General features: G+C 39.8%; 1 protein-coding gene across 8 annotated transcripts in view; it reads left to right on the top strand.

Annotated features, from left to right (window-relative positions):
* Positions 1 to 19798, top strand: part of CEP350 (centrosomal protein 350) — a 108413-nt gene that overhangs the window by 43974 nt on the left and 44641 nt on the right. For 5 of the 8 annotated variants that reach the window (XM_075936823.1, XM_075936821.1, XM_075936820.1 and 2 more), the window contains 12 exons: positions 807 to 960; positions 4084 to 4247; positions 6448 to 6637; positions 8895 to 9115; positions 10315 to 10478; positions 11098 to 11208; positions 11474 to 11614; positions 12210 to 12346; positions 12881 to 13000; positions 15019 to 15185; positions 17257 to 17453; positions 19083 to 19267. In XM_075936823.1, the coding sequence (XP_075792938.1) occupies positions 807 to 960; positions 4084 to 4247; positions 6448 to 6637; positions 8895 to 9115; positions 10315 to 10478; positions 11098 to 11208; positions 11474 to 11614; positions 12210 to 12346; positions 12881 to 13000; positions 15019 to 15185; positions 17257 to 17453; positions 19083 to 19267 (1951 nt within the window). The remainder of the gene's footprint in view (positions 1 to 806; positions 961 to 4083; positions 4248 to 6447; positions 6638 to 8894; positions 9116 to 10314; positions 10479 to 11097; positions 11209 to 11473; positions 11615 to 12209; positions 12347 to 12880; positions 13001 to 15018; positions 15186 to 17256; positions 17454 to 19082; positions 19268 to 19798) is intronic. The other 3 variants (XM_075936824.1, XM_075936822.1, XM_075936825.1) reach the window with 3 other exon arrangements.

Below are 19798 nucleotides of genomic sequence, written 5' to 3'. Positions count from 1 at the left end.
GGCCGGTCCCGCCACCCGTGTCCTCCGGGGCGAGAAAAGCCCCGTTCGTAACTGCGAATCCGACATAAGTCGGATCCGCATAACTCGGGGACTGCCTGTACTTCTGCAGATATTTTCTTTTTTAACTTCAACTCTTCATAAGTTGTCTTCTCCAGTGGTTGCTCTGAAAAATAGTTTGGCTGACCACAGTCAGTTAATGAATTGAGATCTCTATAGCAATCTCTGGTCTTAATAGATTAAGTGCTGCACTTATATCAATAGGCAGGATCTTTTTTGTTTATGTGAGCAAGTTTATAGTTAATAGCAACAAGGCATCAGAGCATATTTTCCAGAATTTTCATGCCAGACATTGCATTCCATTCTTATGTATAGCTATTCTGTCCTTTTATCAGTATGCTTAATTCTCCTCTATGAGGCTTTTGCCTTAAGATAGACATTAAATGCTGAATGTTTTCCACGAGTTAGTGTGTCCTTTTTTATTTTATTTTTTATTCTTCAAAGATGACAGAATTTACTCCCTCTAGCTCTCCAGATGGCTCCACTCCCAAACATCACGTTATCCAGATAATCTTTTCTAAGTGGCTTGTACTTCAGTGTAGAAAAGAGGCAGAATATAGTTGACCATTTGTATTTGACTTCCAATGTCAATTGTATCATGTTCATTTAGAATGCTTCTCTAGGGAAGGCATTCTTTCTTACTGAGTATTGTTGGGTATATTTAAGGCCTGCAGCATCATTGTCTGTCATGTGAGCAAATGTGGCATTTAGTATCAACTGTCTTTCTCCCTCCCTTCCCTTTTTCACAGGATTTGAGGAAAGATCAAATGGAGGGTCTCCAGTCCTGCGCCCCTTATTTCCTGCCATGAGCCCTCCAGAGAGCGTTGTTTCATATGAAAATGACTTTGTTTCATCCCAGGAGAGTGGAACTTTGACTGACAAAAAGGTTGCTCTTGAGCCTAGGTAATTATGTAGAAACATTTGGAGAAAATCAGAATGAAAATTATACTAAATTTCTGAGAGTACTTATAAGCAGATTGGTTGTTGCATTGAGTAATGTGTGGATATCTCTCAAGAGGATACCGTTAAATTCAGATGATTGCTTACAGTAGACCTCGAGAGGTATGAATATGTTGGGAATGGAGGTTGCTCATAACTCTGAAACATTTGTTGCTCTGAACAATTTTTCTTTCAAACATTTACAACTGAGTATTGACTTAATACAGCTTTGAAATGTTACTATGCAGGAAAAAATGACACTTAACATTCTAATTAAAAAATGAAATAAACACAGAACATTTTCTTACCTTGTTAGAACTTTTTTTAAAATTTCCCTTCATTTTTTAGTTTACATTTAATGCAGTATCTGTACTGCATTTGCTACTTTTTGAAATCTTGGCTGCTGCCTGATTGCATACTTTCGGTGTCAAATTAGGTGTATGGTTGACCGATCAGTTTTATAACTTTAGGGTTCATAACTCTGAGATTCCGCCTATACAACATGTCATGTTGTATCTGGGAGCCTATACAACATGTCAAGCAGCATGGCCTAGTGGCAAGCAGTGTAGAACAGAGAATTAAGTACTCCTGAGACCCTAATCCTGGTTATGCCGACTTCTCATGCAGGCTTAGACAAGTCACATAACCTTCTGGGTGTGTAATTGCTCGGAATTTCAAGACCATTACATTCCTGAGATTCCAATTTATTTTTAAAATGATTTGATTCAAATTACTTACCGAATTTTTCAAAATTCAATTACATTGAATTTTCCGTTTTTATAGCTCAAGTTTGAAGGGTTTTGTATGAGATAGGGAAGAAGCGAACAACCCTAAAAACTTGCTTCACACTTGTTGGGTGAGGAGGGCAGTTACAAGTGTTTGTCTACAGTTTTTGTCTAGACCTAAATAAGTGGAGGACAAAGCACATATTTCATGGTATGTGGCTAGCTGTAATAATGTTTTAACAAAGAAAATGGATTATTATAATTTACCTTTTAATACAATTTACCACCTTTCATGTAACTTCAGTGGGGCTGACAGACTTGCTGGGCTTCTAGGCAAAGTGTTTGGGGAGGGCTGACTCTGTGCTCCTTGAAGGGGCAGAGACACACGTGGAAGGGGCAGGGCTGGGGCAGCCAGTGCTGAACATGCTAAGCTGCCTTATCCCCAGCATCTAGCGAACTCCAAGAGCCGTGTGCCATGTAGTGTAAATGTAAATGGTTAACAGATAAGCCCCATGCTTAACAGATGAGGCTTCTCAGTTCTGTTTAATCGGTAGGGGCTGGAGCAGCTCCCTGCCCTATCCCGTCCGAGGCGCCCCCTCCCAACCCCTCTGCCGCAGGTTAAATGCTGGCTCCCTGGGAGCAGGGCCCTGCTGCAGAATAAAGCTTATTTAAGTTTTACACTGCAGAACAAGCAGCATGTGTAACCACCAGGATTTTTAGTGGTTACACGGTTTCATTTAAAAAAAACTTTTTACATCCCTACCGCGTAGTGCTCCAGCAGCTATTTAAAAGGCCCACGACTCCAGCTGCTGACACTTCTGGGCAGCAGGGGCCTTTTTGAATCACCAGGCCCTGGAGCAACTGCCCCCTATGTCTTCCCATGGTCCCCTGTCCTCCATTGGCAGGTCTGTCCCTTTAATTTTTTTTATAAATGCATGACCCTATTAAAAAAGTCCATAGTTCTGCAAGTTTATCAATATCCTAGGTCCATGTGTAATAATTTAGATTTATGTCAATTTCAGGATAATATATACGTGTATCCAAATCTGTAGTTGAATGACCATAAAAAAGTATATCTGAAATTGTGCAAATATTCATCTTTTGTAATTCCATATCTGGGCTGAAATTCAGTACACTCACAATCAAGTCTAAGTATCCTTGCAACTACTACCAGTCTCTAATACCAAAATCGTTTTGTTTCTCAAGATGGGTTTGTAATGCAGCAATGTACAGGTTGAATCTCTTTAGTCTGGCACCTTCGTAACCTGATGGGTGCTGGACCAGAGAATTTGCTGAAACATAGGAGGTCAATATTAGGGATGTTAAATAGCGGTTAGGAAGCTAATCAAGTAGTCAATGGAATTTCCATCGACTACTTGATTAGCCGATAAAGCGGTTTGCTGCGGCTCTGCTTTTTAAACGTAGGAAGAGCTACCAGGGACAGCGGTCCCAGACATTGTGCCTCTGCTTTTTAAATGTAGTAGAAGCCACCAGGTTCTTGCTACATTTAAAAAGCAGAGCTGCAGCGAATCCCCTTATCGACTAATCGAGTAGTTGATGGAAATCGACTATTCGATTAGCTTCCTAACAGCTATTTAACATCCCTAATATTGACCTCCTGTGTTTCAGCAAAAAGCCATTTTCCCCCGCTGCACGTCTGCTTCCCCTGCCTCCTGCGGAGGCAGTGCTTTTAAGCTGGTTCCCCCCCAGCACCAGCTCCTGCTCCCTCCCCTTGCTGTCTCTGTATCAGTGGGAGCGATTATTTGAGTAGTGACTCGACTACCTGATAAACCTAGTCAATCTTGTAGTGAGTGAGTCTCTTTTTTATTTTTATTCCTCTGAAGTGAATAAATGCAATGCTGCTTAATAATGTATGGCTGAACTGATAAACCTTATACAAGCCTATGCCTAGTCAAGGGGTATCAGGTCTCTTCATAATGTTTTAGTGTCCTTACACAATTTTATTGTATTGGCATAAGGAAATAAGTAGATGGAACACCAAAAAAAAGTGCTTATGCTTAGCGGCATTACCAACATTTCCACTGCTTGCTGGGGTCTTAGAAGACATTTGGGCATAAATTAGAGCTAAATAACAGCATAGAGCACTGAGAGCCAGGACTGGCGGCCATAAACAAATTTTACAAGATCTTGGAAAGCTTGGCCGCAAACATCCAACTAACTAAAATTATATCGGACCATGGATGTTGCCAGACCAGAGTGTGTTGAACTAGAGAGGTTCAACCTATATAATTGGTCCTGATTTTCGTCATCTGTCTCTTCAAGAAAGTCATATAGATTTCTTGTGTGGCATGGAATAGAGGAATTGGGAATCTTCAGCTAGTGTTTTTTTGTTCTGTGGCAGTATCAGTGGCAGCAGCAATTCCAGCATTCAAGAAGAGCTTCCCAGCAGGAAGTCTCCCCATGAACACCGATCTATAGAGCTAACGTCCCAGCATTCACCTGGACTCTGGTCTGGGGCATCTTCTCATTCATCTGGATCTTCTAAAAGGAGAGGGAAAAAGGAAAGTAAGTACAGTACTGAGTATATACTCATTTTTATCATGTTTGTCAGATGGTTGTATTGGTATGCTCACATTTTTAAAGGTTTTTCCTGGGATCATTTACTTTGTTTGATTTAAGCATTTTCATTTTCAGTGGTTGATGGTACTGCATCTGTAATCTAGTTCCAAAGTAGTAGATAGCATTGTTTACTTTCAGCTCTCTATGAAACTGTCTGCTTCTGTTGCATTCCGTTCTATTCTAAAGAGAAAGCACATATATGTTTTCAGCAGTTACATTCTTATGCTTTCACTATGTGAGATGCTCATTTGTAACTTAGTTTGGTGAATACTGAAACCAAATTGTTAATGTTATTTCTACCAGAAACCTCACTTATTCTATTTATAGTGATCTTTTTTTGGCCTTGTCATATAGTAACTGCTAAAAATAGTTGAGAAACATTACTATTTTATCACTACTATTTAGTGATAAAATGTGCTATATTAATCAAACTAGTGACTTAGTTTTAATTTTTTTATATAACCTATAAATTGTCCTGAAATTCTCTAAAATTAATTTAAAAAACCATTCAGCTGCTGTGAAATAAATAATGGACACCTTTTTGGAACCAACAGAAAACATACAGATGTTTAATAGACTATATATTAAATTGTACGCACAAATGAATGAATATCGAGCCTCTTATGGTAGTTTCTTTTGCATTAGAAACATAACAAAATGTGTTTTTTACAAATGGGAAATTAGTTTTAGGCTTTCAAAAAACCCCAAATAATCAACAGTAAGATGAGAAGACTAAATGTAAAATGTGGTTACAGTCAGGAAAGTAATTATAACAATTGTATTCTTGACGGTTCCACTCTGGTTGCTGTAAGAGAGTTCCACATTATGCAAGTCAAGTTAATTCTCAGAGGGGTATCTGTAAAAACAGCGAGGAGTCCTGTGGCACTTTGAAGAATAACAGATTTATTTAGGTGGATACAAACAACTTTGCAGATGCAGAGTGAAAATCAGATGTAGGGATATATGTACAAGAATATCAAAAGAAAAGTTACTTATGAAGTATAGGATCAATTTTAATGAGGCCAATTCAATCATGGTGGATGTGGCTTACTCCTAGCAGTTGATGGGCAGGTGTGAATACAACAAGTGGAAGAACATTGCTTTTGTAGTGAGAGCACCATTCAGAGTCCTTACCCAATCCAGATTTCATTGTGTTAAATTTGAAAATGAATTGTAGCTCTACTGTTTCTCTTTGTAGTCTGGTATTGAAGAGTTTTTGCAAAAGGAGGGCTACTTTTAAATCTGTTATTGAGTATCCAGGGAGGTTGAAGTATTCTACTGAGTTTTGTGTGTTGCTTTTCCTTAATGTCTAATTTGTGTCCTTTTATCTTTTGGTGCAGAGACTGTCTGGTTTGGCCAATATATATGGCAACGGGTCATTGCTGGCACATGATGGATCTATATACACATATATCCCTACATCTGATTTCCACTCAGTGTATCTGCTGAAATGGTTTTTACCCATGAAAGCTTATGCCCAAATAAATCCCTTAGTCTGTAAGGTGCCACAGGACTCCTTTTTGTTTTTACAAGTCAAGATGGGAATTTTTCTAATCACTACTAGGAAAAAAAAGTTGTGGGTTTTGGGTTTTTTGGGAGGGAGGGATGTGGGGTTTTTGTTTTTTTTCAGTAATTGTGTGCGCAGTTGGGATTTAGCTGACTATTTGGATGAAGGATATGTGAGGCAGAACAGAATTGACTATTATACACTTGTGGCTGTATTGGGTCTGCAGTTCAGCAGGCGCTCGACTAGTACATTTTAAGTACAGGGCATCCCTGCTGTAAGTCTCCTGGGTATACAACCGTTCATTATTAAAGTTGCTGATGCTTGTAAGAACTGATGCATTATAAGTCCTCCCATTCCCTGCTCTTGAATTGCGCAAATAGAAGTCAGATGTGGGGGGAAAAATTCCTTGCTTTAAGTTGTTGCACTATAAGTCCAAGTTTTTTGTAATGTATCTTGGATTTATAGAGAGGACAGCCTGTAGATATGATTCAGAAAAGGAGCTGGTCTAAAGTAAAAAGTTCCATATTTATTTAGGCTAGACAAGGTTCTTTTTAAATCAGTAAAAAAATTCACTCGGTTGTTTCTTTGTAGGTAATAACAGCTGAACTTTGGCTTTAACTTTGTCATTATATTTTTCAGAGCTAAAATCTTTCAATGAAAGCTCACACCACTCTCCAGTGAAAGATGACAAAGTGCTATCTGAGAGAGACCATGGGTTCCAACAAGCAAAGAGGTCTTTGCCTAGCAGCAAAATTTCTAATAGAGAGCATGAGCAGAATGCAGATACTGATAGCACATTGGAAGAGTTGTCTGGACATTCTTTGTTGAGGTAAAGTGTGCCTTTATAAGACATTGTACACATATTACTAGAGCTTGGTGTTTGTTTTTAATATGAAGTGTGGAGTACAAGTGCAACCATAGTGTAGAGGTGGAGAAAGGATGTGTAGCTTAATCTGCTATTTCTGTACTACATTAAATAACTTTGTATAAAAATCTTAAATTATAGCCTGGCTCCTGAAAATTTGACCATCTTTCTGGATAGTTTACTAGTAATAATTCACAACATTTATAAGTGAAACACCTGTACTTGAAATAAAAGATGATCTCTGACTATTTTTTAAATTAATAAATGTTAAAGAAAATATTGAAGCTGCAATATCATTTCAAGAGAGAACACAGAGCTTGAATATTATTTGTAAATTCGTAGCAGCTTTTATAATGAATACAGCTACTTCATTTCAGCATAAAAATGATCATTAAGGTCTTGCTTGTCTTGTTTAATGCTCAGAGGGAAACTGTCAACTTCAGTTCTTTGAATTGGAGTACAGTACTTTGAAGGAATCAGTTTACTGATGGAGTACCTTTTTAAATAAAATGTTCTGGAAACCTTTTAATGCTTGTAAATATTTGAGGGAGTTTTCTGCCCCATTGTTGATATTAAGGGCAGCTTTTAGGGTACACCCAACTACAACATGAAATATGCTCATGCTTGCCTCTCTCTCTCTCTCTCTCTCTCTCTCTCTCTCTCTCTCTCTCTCTTCTCCCCCCCCCCCCCCCCCCCCTTTCTGAGTATATGCCTACCTGTTGACTGTTTAGATTTAGTTTATTTTGTTGCAGCAATTATGGGTAAAAAGTGTGTGTGCGTGTGTGTGTGCGCGCGCGCGCTTCTCCCTCACACTTGCCAAAACATCAGTGGTGGTCATGTACCAGTGTATGAGCCTGGAAGAGCAACTGATGAACAAAACATTGAAGCAGACTCTAGATTGTGCTGTCAAATTTACAAAATTAAAACATGGAAAAATTAGACACCTTTTTTTTCCTCTAGAGTTTCTTAGTTATGGTCATCTGAGGCGTTAACTGTAATAATAGCTGGTACAAAATAGAAGTGATTTTTAAATTAACTTTGTCCCTTTGAATCTTTGTTTCTATACCAAACAACTACAAAGAACACCTTGGCCAATACAGGCATCTTTCAGTTTAATTGTTGAAAAGGCACTGAAGCTAGCTTTTCTTTTTCCATCTTCATAAAGAATAGTCTGTAAGAAACTAAAAGTAGGCAGACCACCTATGAAGAGCTGTTGCCATCTGAAATTCAAGGTGAACCTGGATAGACTGTGTGCTGCAAATCAATTGACACAGTTGTGGACACCAACGAAGCAGTTCAATATCCCACAGAATTTTTGAATTCACTAAATCCTAGTGGCATGCCACAAGATAACTTGGTGTTGAAAAAGTAAACTTAGATGCTCCAAGACTTTGTAATGGCATAAGATTTTTCATTAAATCTTTGAAGCCATACACCGCTGAAGCTGCCGTTTTGACTGGAATTGCCAAAAGGGAAGATGTCTTTATACCATGGATTCCATTGATATCAACAGATTATCCGTTTGAGTTTAAGCATTTGCAATTTCCAGTATAACGTGCTTCCAGTATAACAGAGCACAGCGTCAGTCCTTCAGAATTGCAGGAGTGGATTTGAGAGCAGATTGCTTTGGACATAGCAACTATACATTGCTACGTTCAGAGTGAGAAGTTCTAGCAAAAACCAGAAAAACTGCAAATATTTAATAAGCTCTATTTAATGTTTGAATCGTGTAAATTTTTTTATTAATAGGAACTTTTTTCCTTAATTTTTGAAAAATACAGTCATTTAAATAAAACATGTACATTATTGTTTCATTTCTTTCCCCTCACTTCCCCCCCAAAAATTGAGTTAGACCCAAGCAACACGGGTAAATCTGCTAGTTGAAAATAAACTCTTGTCTCAAACCTCTTTCTAAAAAGACACACAAATCAATTTTAGAGCCTGTAAGTACATATTTATGTATTAGCTATATTTGATACTGTAAAACACTGTTATCAAAATATGTCCCAAAGTGGAATGCATGTACAACATCCCTGTAGTGAGTCGCTTCTTAAATACTGTATAGGCACCTGCAAATACCAGGCAAGCATTCCCTGTATATAGTCTGTTCAAATATAAACAAACAGGGGACCTAGATGACTACTTTGTAAACTTTCATCCTTGCACTTAAATTGTTGGGCATTGGAGAATACTGACCTTCTGGTTTGTGTTTTTCTGTCAGTCTCTCAGACAAGGGAAGGTCCCAGAAGAGCCCAACGTCTCCTCCGTCTCCAGGCTCCCAGAAACTATTACAGTTTGACTCTCTAGGAAATACAGCGGAAAGGGACAGGTCTCCTGCAGGCTTTCCTGGGAATACAGCTTCAGGGGTCAAGCCCAGTGTAGCCATCTCTGACTCAAGCCTGGGAACTAGCAAGACTGGAGGAGCAGCAGCAGCAGTGGCTGGTGAGCTGGCTCCATTCAAGCCCTACAAATTCCATAAAACTTCCTCTTTTTTTTCCCTTTGTATTTATGTGTAGTTTCTATGATGTAGACCAAGGGCTTCTCTACACTTGAACTGCTACAGCTACAGCATGGCAGCTGCACTCCTGTAGGACTTTAGTATAGCTACTCACATTGTCGTAGGTAATCCACCTCTCTGAGGCAGAAATCTTCTCTTTAATAAGGCCACGTCTCCACTTGCTGTGCCCGAGATCACTCTTCTGGCGTTCAATTTAGCAGGTCTAGTAAAGACCAGCTAAATTGAATACCGTATGCGCCCTCGGTTGGCATCTGTACCCCTCGCAGTTGCGAGGAGTAAGGAAAGCCAACAGGAACATTTTCTCCCATCAGCCTCCCACTGTGAAGATGGTTCTAAGCTTCGTTTAAAATATGTTGACTCCAGCTACATTATTTATGTAGCTGGAGGTGCGTACCTTAAGCTGACCTCCTGGGTCTAGGATAGACCTGGTCTCAGAGACACGGGGACTTAGGTTGGCTTAATTCAGGCATGTCCAAAGTCCAGCCCGCGGGCCAATTGCGGCCCGTGTTCCGGTTTAATACGGCCCCACAGGTAATTTGGCAATATCTATCTTTTATGGCCCCCAACGAATCCATATGTATTGAGATGAATACATTGTAAAATCTCAGTTAATGTCAGTTGGTCTAAATCAGTTATAAATATATTTGGACACAACATGTATACTTGGTGTTATGTTCCTGTTCATATTTTTTGAACTTAAAAGTTGACAGACAACCTTTATTACCAATAATATGTCATGTACTTTACAATGTTCCTGACATATATTTCAGCTTCCTGGATTTTTTTCATCTGGCCTTCAGATATGAAAGGCAGAGTGATTTAACACCTGTTTAGATTTGTCATCCATGTGACGAAATGAAAAGTATGCTCTTTGCAATGAACTTTGCATAAAATAGTTAATTTGCGTTTAATTTTAATGGTTCAAAGAATGTCAGGCAAAATGGTCGGCCCTCACGCATGTTCACTTCATCAAATCTGGCCCTCTTTGAAAAAAGTTTGGACACCCCTGGCTTAATTGCATTGTTCATTGGGTGTGGATCTTTGACACACCTAAGAAACATTCAATCAAGTGTAGACTAGTGCTAAGTCCTACAATTGCTAAATAGTAAATATTCTCTTATAGGATCTATGCGCTTCTCTCCTGCTGGCCTCCAGCATCGTTTGACAGCAGAACTCAACTACCTGAGTGCCATTGAGGAATCTGTACGGCAACTCTCCGATGTAGAACGAGTGCGGGGTATATCCCTTGCCCAGCAGGAGACTGTTTCACTGGCTCAGATCTTAAAGGTGACTGGAAAAGTTCTTTTTCTTGCTTTAAGAAAAGCAAGAAACCTCTTGTTCTGTACTTTGTGAGAAAAATTAACCAAAGCACTGTAATTGAAATAATTCTGCGGCTGATTGAAACAATCCACAGTTGAGGTGATGCAGTCTAAATGTCCACTATATTTTAAAATTACCTGCATCATTTTCCCTGTTCTTATCAACACCAGTGGTGAGTCAGGAGTTCCTACCATTCGTTACACGTCAGAATAAACCTAGAAAGTGTTTACTAGATTTGATACTTAGTCCTCAGACAACATAGTGATTGTTCAGGCTTGAGTTCTTGGTCTTATTCTGGGTATATCTTGGTTGAAATCTGCTCCTCTTAACAAGATTAGCTACTTCCCAAAATAGAACAATCTGACTTTCCAGATTCTGATTTATTTTGTACCCAGGGAATAAGGGATTGTCAATTTCCCCCACCAACAAGATAGAGGTGCCGGAAGAGAGATTGAAGGTTTGACTTTAGCCCAGCAAACTGCAAATAGAGCAGCATTCTGACTGTTATTTTGTTACAATTAGTGGGGTAGGTTGTGGAATCGAAATGCAGATTCTTTATTTAACACTAAAATTTCTTAATATGTAGGCACAGCATCAGCGACATGAACGGGATTTGGCTCTTTTGAAACTCAAGGCTGAGCAAGAGGCTTTAGAGAGTCAAAGACAACTGGAGGAAGCGAGGCAGAAAGCAGCTCAGGTAATGTCTAGTTCCAAAAAATATGGAGTGTGAAAAAGACAGAGCTTTGTTTTTCAGTAAACCTGGGCTCAGAAATATTCTTAATGTGAAATTGATGGAGGGTCTAGAAAGAGTAAAGGAGTTTGAAGTGTCTGACTGACCAAAACACTTTAAAGACAACTCTTAATTTCAAGCAGATTTTTTGTTCTTTAAAACTGTAAACACAAAACTAATAGTAATACTACCCATCAAGTGTAATTATAACCTTGCTGTCTTGTCTTTATAGGCCCATGCAGAATCTCTGCAGCATCTGGTCCAGTCACGACAAGAGGCAGCAGAAGCACTACAGGAGACCACATGTAAAATTGCAGCCCAGCAGGTGGAAGCTGCTCTGCTCACTACAGATGCAGCTCGCCAGATCCATGAGGTGAGATTCTGTATGAAAGGTTTGATGAGGAAAATTTAAAACTAGTAAATTTAAAGTTAGTAAATCTTGAATTTCTAAAAATAATGTTTGATATATTTCTGCTGATTAGAAGCAAGCTCCTTATACCATAGAAAGGGGGAAATTCCTGGGTTTCTGATTATATAATGCCATTTTTAGACCTGATGTCTTGTATGGTATTAGATGATAAAACTGTCACTTGTTCAAGTCTAAGCATTGTCAGTCTTGCTCCTCAAACAAGTATAATTTTTTGGTGAAAGGAAAAAAATTATGTTTGTGGCAGTTTGGAGTTCTGGGATGTTTGTCCAAGTGGAGATCATTTAGTGAGCAGAGTTCAGGTTAATTGGCCACAGTTGCATGACCCATACAGTTTATCACATGGCTTTTCCCACTTTGTATGTGTGTGTGAGAGACTAATACAGAGCAAGCTGCTCCTCTTACTTAGTTGAAATTGATTAATCTTTAGGTGTAAATTATTGATTGATTATATGGTGATGTATGTCATGTATATGCCTGCAACAATTAAGCGTTTTATATAGGGAAAGCAGTTGTGTTTCAAGTATATTCCTATATTCAGATGACAGAGTTGGCACGAACACAGAACTCAGATGTTGTCAGTGCTCCTGCAGCTCCAATTACCACCCTGTTTGACCATCAGCGGCAGCATCATTCAGACTTCATGAAACAGCTCAGATCTCGAGCAGATACAAACAGGTATTTAACCAATACAACCCTCACAAATGTAGCACTTTAAGAAAAGCAGTAGCAGTTGTTGTGGGGAATGCTGCAATTTTACTATGAGTCCCAGTGAAACAGTTGCAGCTTTCCAACAGGAGTAAAGTCTTATGCTAGTTCTCCCACCATTTTGAGGGAAACCCGTATGAAGTTTTAATGGAAGAGCATTATATAAAGGAGTTCTATGTGGATAGAGTAGACAGACTAAGAAAATGAACTCAGATTAATGTAAGAATGCAAAGACAGAGGGTTTTTTTTCCCCATGATTTACACATCATTTATTCTGTAAAGGGCTGTACATAAATGAGAAGTGAAACAATTCACTCTTCTCATTGGATGGTTTTAATTCTGTTTTAGTTTGGTCTGATTTAACAAGGCTGCCCTTGCTTTAAGTCCTCCATACTCTTTAGTCAAGAGACCCTTATTTCGCCTGTTAAATTGAAGTAGACGTGTATAAACCTTTCTTTATTCCAAAACAACTCAAATTTATCCCAGAACATTTTCCTTTGACAGGAAAAATGAATCCGGCGCCCCTTCACAAAGTAAAGAGAAGACAGGTGATTCAAAGCAGACATACTCCCCGTTATTTGATAGTTATTCAGAATCTTCAAGATCTAAGATTCATGATCAGAGGTGAGAAGAGATTAAATTGTGCCATAAATTCTATTTTAAAAGTGTAAGCAGTACAAATATATATAAATAATACTTTGGAAAACTGGTATCTAATGGAATTTTAATTTGCCCCCAAGGTAAGTTTCTTAATTCCCAGTAGTTGGAGATTACTTTGTCCCAGAGCTTGAAGGTTTCTGTCCCTTCCAAAATGTGTTTGTTTTATAAATATTTGCTATTACAACTCTGGATATTAGTGTTATTTATATAAATAATCTTTAATCTAATTTTGTGTGTGTGTGTGTGTGTGTGTGTGTGCGCGCGCGCGCGCTTCCACCCACCCACCAACAAACTTTGGGCCTCAAATGAAAATTTGTCTCAGTGTATTCCACAGTCTTGTGGTGTGATGGTTTTCTTAGTTTTAAATATGCCCTGGTTTAATTTCATTGAATGTCTTCTTGTTATTCCTGTCTCATAGTATAAGAACAGAAACTCCTCTTCTGCCTTCTCTATATCATTAATTATTTTGTATATTTTATCATGTTCCCTTTCTGCCATGTTCCTGTTTGTGTCCTGTCAAAGGCAAGCAGTACTACTCTTCTCAGCTTCTCTATGAGCTTTTTTCCATGTCCCTAATGATTCTTTTGTTACCTCTCTCAGAAGCAGCTCTGATTCGATGTATTTTGTTATTAGTTGTGGTAACTAGAACAGTAAATGGTATCCCTGCTGAGGGCATATCATTGAGCTATGTGATTGCTTTACAATATATATTGCATTCTCTGTTCCATTCTTCATATAGCCTGCCATTTGGTTTGTTCTTATTTGATAATTTCTCTAGACTGAGCAGAAGTCTTCATTGAGCTGTCCAGTTGCCTGTGTTTCCTGGGACCTAGTAATTAATTTAGAACTCATTAAGGTGCATGAGAACTTTCTGTCATTCCATCCAATATTCATTATCTTGAATTTGTCAACACTGTTTCATATTTCATTACATTGAACAAACTGTTATAGTTTGGTTAGGTCACTCTGAAGTTTCCCATAGTTGTCTCTGGTCCTGACTCACCTATATAACTTTATATCTTCTGCAAATTTTACCACCTCATTACCCACTCCCTTCTCCAGATCTTAGTACAGGGGTGAGTAACCTTTTTTGGGTGGGGGGCCGCTGACCCACAGAAAAATCTTTTGGGGGGTCACATGTAAATGAGAAGGAGAAAAAAAAAAAAAACCCCGCAGACATGGCCCATGACTGGGAAGGAGAAAGGCACTCCCCACATTCCCCTTGCGTGCCCCAGCCTAGTAGATTTTGTGTGCTCCTGCCCTGCCTTGTGGCGATGAGTGGGGGAGTGGCTGGAGCCTTAGGGGCCGGATTGAGGCAAACCGGGGACCAAATCTAGCCTCCAGGCCCGGGCCTTAGGTTCCCCACCCCTGTCCTAGTATACATCTTTGGCACCTCACCAATAACCTTTTATCCAGAGGAAAATTGACCATTTATTTCTACTTTTGGTTTTCTGTCTTAATCAGTTTGTTTCCCTCCCTAATAATAATAATAATAATAATTAGTAATAACAAATTACAATTACTATTTTAAAAAGCTAAAACAAAACAATCTCCCAAAACTTGAAAGACTTGTGAAAGCAAACAGGAATGAATAGCATGATTTATCGTCAATACCCATTGCAGGGTAAAAGATGTGCACGTTTACAGGCTTGTTTGTTTCCTGGCTGTTTTTTTGTGTGTCAGACCACAAATAAGAACTTTCCATATGGATTTCCTGTTTGACAAGGCCTGGAATTTTGCAGTAGCCAAACCATGTTTTTGTTTAATCTAAATTTTTTTAGCTAGATCTTTTACTCAGTAAGAAATAAGATGAGACTTCAAACTGTTTTTTTTTTTTTAAATAAATTGTTGAAGGTGTGAACAAGCAGAATTGTCAAATACCTGTGCAGTATTTTCTGTGTCTTGGTTCTGATAGAGAAAGGCACTTCTAAAGTATTGTCTCCTTCAAAAAAATGTTTATTCTCTTGTTTATTGTTAAATAGTAGCAGTAGCAGCCGGCAGGAGAGTCCTTCAGTCCCTTCTTCCAAGGAGAATGAGAAGAAGCCTTTCCGACGTGACAAGACAAGCAGCTCCATAGAAGAGCAGGCTCGTACTGGTGTGGATCATTCCTTGCGGAGCGATAGTATTCCATCACTACCAGATGAGAAAGGTTAGATGTATTCTCGATCTTTGGTGAAACTAGATAGTGCCTCAGTATTAAAGTCTCTGAGATGAATGCAGGGGGAACATAAGTGAAGAAAGATGAGCCTCTGGACCTGTGTTCGCTGAAAGCTGCTCATCTGCCCTGGAATGAATCAAGTGCTGCGCACTGATTAGCATGTGCACTAGTGTGTGTTCAGGTTCCTCCTCACCCCCACCACCTGCTGCGTTTTGCAGCTACGTTGGTCCTGCCCTCTGCCTTGGCATCTCTGACCAGCTGCTCTCGGGACCCTCCTGCTGGCTGTGCAGAGTGGGAGTGTGTGTGCTGATGTCAGGGTGTCCCCCTCCCACTACTTTCTCTTACCTATGTGCCCCATCTCCACAGAAAGGGGTGGGGAGACAGGACTCAGGAGCAGGAGAGCAGCTGTGGTTTGAAGTCTGGAAGAGCCTTCTGGGTCAGTGAGAGAGTACCTTAGAGAAACAGTACACAGTCTTTCGGAGACTTCCCCAGCAGCCAGCACACATAGGCATGTGTGCACTCTGTCTCTTCCCCTCCCCCCACCTTTACCCTGTCTGTGTACTCCATCACTTCAGAGCAGGGAGGAGGATAGGGCTGAGATTCAGGATTGCTGCTGGCAGCCTCTATAGTGCTAGCAACCAACTTTCTGGTTAGTAAATGCCTTCAAGAGACAGTTCAGTGTCTCCCAGATTTCCCCAGCAGAACATATGTGTTTGCACGCGCGTGCGCATGCACGCACGCACACGCACACGTTTATTGTTACTTTTTGGTATGTTCTGCAGTGTACATATATGTTCAGTAACTTTATTCCTTTAAAGTGCTGTTATTTTAGTTTGACTGGTAATTTATTTCTCTCTTGTGCTTAAATTTAACCCTGAGAAGTAAATTCTAAAATGCCTAACCTGTCCTCACTGGAGTAATTATTTCTATAATAACTTTTAAAAAATATTTTTTAAATCTAGGCTTTTTGTTTCTATTGACGGCATACATCTGCAGATTATCTCAATATTGGGGTACTCAGCAAAATTAATTCCACACGTGGATGGTAAAAATTGCTCAGGATTAAGGAGTAGTCTGTGAAGAGATAATAGAGGATGACAAAGAGAAGAAGAAATAATTTCCCCCTAATTATAGAACAGTTTAAATGAACTTCATAGGCTGTTCTATGTTCTGTTAATGTAACTGTTGTCAGATGTTAATTTACTGTTATTCAGCATATATTATAGTATGCCAGCTACCATTAGTTAAAAAAGAAGAGACACTGGATACCTTTAGGCTGAAGCCTTCATTAGATTAACAATAATGTTAATATAAAATTTTGATATTCTTTCATTATAGTCTCTGAGGGTATGTCTACACTACCCCCCTAGTTCGAACTAGGGGGGTAATGTATGCATACCGAACTTGCTAATGAAGCCCGGGATTTGAATTTCCCGGGCTTCATTAGCATAAAGCCGGTGCCGCCATTTTTAAAAGCCGGCTAGTGCGAACCCCGTGCCGTGCCGTTCCTCGGCGCTACAGGACCAACCCAGCAGCACCCCAGCTGCTCTGCCCCAGGTGTCCCCAAGTCAGACGCTGCTGATACTGATCAGCGCCTAATTCCAGCAAGCCCGGGGCAGAGCAGCTCTGCCTCGGGCTTCCTGGAGTCAGCCACTGGTCAGTTTCAGCAGCGGCTGAATCAGGGACACCTGGGGTGCTGCCCGGTTGGTCCCGCAGCCCTGAGGGGCAGCGCTAGGGGCCCTACCCTGCAGCGCCCCAGCTGCTCTGCCTCCGGCTTCCCCAATTCAGCCACTGGTCAGTTTTAGCAAGGGCTGAATAGGGGAAGCTGGGGGCAGAGCAGCTCCAATGGTCCGGCTGCCCGGAGCACTTCCGGGTTCCTGATGGTGCCGGACCATCAGGAGTGCTGGACTGTCAGATGCCGGACCATCAGAGTTTTACTGTATTCGGTCTTAGTTTCCACACAGCACTTTATACCTTTGCTGATGTTAGACCCATTTCAAAATCTTATTTACATAATGAAGATTCCTTTGTAAATAAACTTTTTCTCTGATTCCTCTGTCAGATTCATTTTCCATTGCAACAGAATATTCCCTGAAATTTGATGAGTCCATGACAGAAGATGAGATAGAAGAAAAGTCTTTCCGGTCTTTGTTACCTTCTGAGAGCCATCGCAGGATTAACATGGAGAAGAAACGAGGTCATCGGGATGATTCTGATGAGGAAATCTCCCCAGAAAAGACAGCCCTGTCATCTGTCAAGGTAAGTCTCTAATACCAGGCAACTAGTTATGGAGAATAAATGGACTTGAGATTCTTTCCTAGGTGAGATACACAATCTGTCGGTGACTTGGAAATGAACTCTCTTTAAGATGTTTCTTTTCCTGAAAACACTCAAGGGATAATTGTATAGAGTACATTGTGAATCATGCCATATGTAAAGCTCATAGAGAATGAAACTTTGTCTCTTGCATGGAATTACAGTTGTATATAATATAGCTTGTTTACCATTTTTCTTTTTAAAAAACAAAATCTTTGGAAATTACATAATAAAACTGTTAAAAAGTTACTTAGCTTTCGAGCCAAGCACTTAAAAATGACAAAATGTCAGAATTATGGTTATCAGCACAACCCCTTGTATGTATGAATTATATGTTTAATTACATGATCGCATTTTTCCCACAGGTCAGCTACCTCATGCAGTGTACAGAAGGGACATAATTCCCAGGGGACAGAATTAAGGTTGCATGGGCAACTGTAAATCAGGCATTTTCAAACTTTTGAATATTCAGTTGCAACCTAAATGTTTTATATTTTATATTAGTCAATTGTTTCAAGGAATGCTTTGTGAATAAGCACTTAATATATACTTTTCTAATAATTATACAACTATCTCACAGTCTCCCCAAGTTATCATTTAAACAAAAATCTTTATTGTAAAATTAAGCAAATCACATCTTAGATAACCAGTTGATTGCCCTACCTTCTCCATCCAAATCAGGGGGTCCTCTTTTGTTGCTCGTTCCTCCTTATGATTCTTCACGGTGTCCAACTTCCTCACTTACCTCAGGGCTTTGGTCACTGTCCCCCAACGAACATAGTTTAAAGTCCTCTTCACTAGGTTTGCAAGCCTGCCCGTGAAGATGCTCTTTCCTCTCTTGGTTAGGTGGATCCCATCTCTTCCTAACAATCCTTGTGTCCGGAACAGAGTCCCATGGTTGAAGAAACCAAAGCCCTCTCTCCAACACCACCTGCGCAACCACACTTTTACTTCCTCAGTTTGACAATCCCTACCCCGGACCTTTTCCTTCAACTGGAAGGATGGAAGAGAACGCCACTTGCGCTTCAAATTCCTTGATCCTTCTTCCCAGCGCTACGTAACCTGCTGTGACCCGCTCAAGGTCATTCTTGGCCATATTATTAGTTCCTACATGGAGATGCAGGAAGGGGTAGCAATCTGAAGGTTTAATCACTTTCGGAAGACTTTCAGTCACATCCTGAATGCGAGCTCCTGGTAAGCAGCACACTTCTCGAGATTGCACATCGGGACGGCAGATGGATGACTCAGTCCCTCTTAGGAGGGAGTCCCTGACCACCACCACCCGATTATCTAACAGTATGTTAGCTCTGTGTCCCAGTAAAATGAAAAAAAACAAAAAAAAGTACACCATTAACAACTAAGGTTCTCCATACCTCCACCCCTTCTACTTTCATACCATCTCTTCAAATATCTTTTAGTATGAGTTTCAATCTCCACGTGTGGTTGGGTACTGGTATTGTATATGCAGAATGCTGGCCCTCATCCTCTTTCACTGAGATAATTTGGGTCTGATGAAATATTACTTGAGGTCCTTTTTGTGGGGATTAACTGGAATTTATCTTGCCTCACCAGGAGCTAAGTATGCCATTCTCTGAGGGGCAGGATAGTTTCTCTAAATTCACCATGGAGATGGTGCGGCAGTATATGAAGGAAGAGGAAATGCGAGCAGCTCATCAGTCTTCACTGCTCCGGCTCCGTGAGAAGGCATTGAAAGAAAAAACTAAGGCTGAGTTAGCCTGGCTGGAACACCAGAAGAAGTAAGAGAACTCTGAATATGTAGTATCACTGATGATTCCTGCATTTGTGATCAAACCTGGGCATTTTTAATGACTTCATGTTCTGTTTTTTAAATTCAATTAAATGTTCTTTTGTAAACTGCTCCTCTAAAATCATCTTATACATGTAAAAATGATGCAATAGGCACATATGTTCTCCAATTTAAATTCAGTACTGTTCAAAAAAGACAAGCTTGCCTATGCAGCAAACAGTGAGAGATGATGATTTTCTTATTTGCTCCTGTTTAAGTATTGTTCCCTGAGTTAAGGTTGGTAATGGGAGGGTGCATTAGGGACATGACTATTCCCTTGTACGTTTGCAAAGCAACTTTTAACGTCCTACATGAGAACACTTTTCAACTCAAGAGGAAACAATTTCAATTTTTTGGAACAGTCGCATGCAATATATTCAGACCTTAATTATGCATACTGTCTCAATAGTAACTGTGGTATTAAGGACACTTATCTCCTCCTCCTCCTTTTCTAAAATCCCTGTATTCACCAACCAGCAAA

Source organism: Pelodiscus sinensis, chromosome 9 (genome assembly GCF_049634645.1).
Source record: "Pelodiscus sinensis isolate JC-2024 chromosome 9, ASM4963464v1, whole genome shotgun sequence".
Taxonomy (NCBI): domain Eukaryota; kingdom Metazoa; phylum Chordata; order Testudines; family Trionychidae; genus Pelodiscus; species Pelodiscus sinensis.
This window is presented reverse-complemented; position numbering and strand designations above follow the sequence as displayed.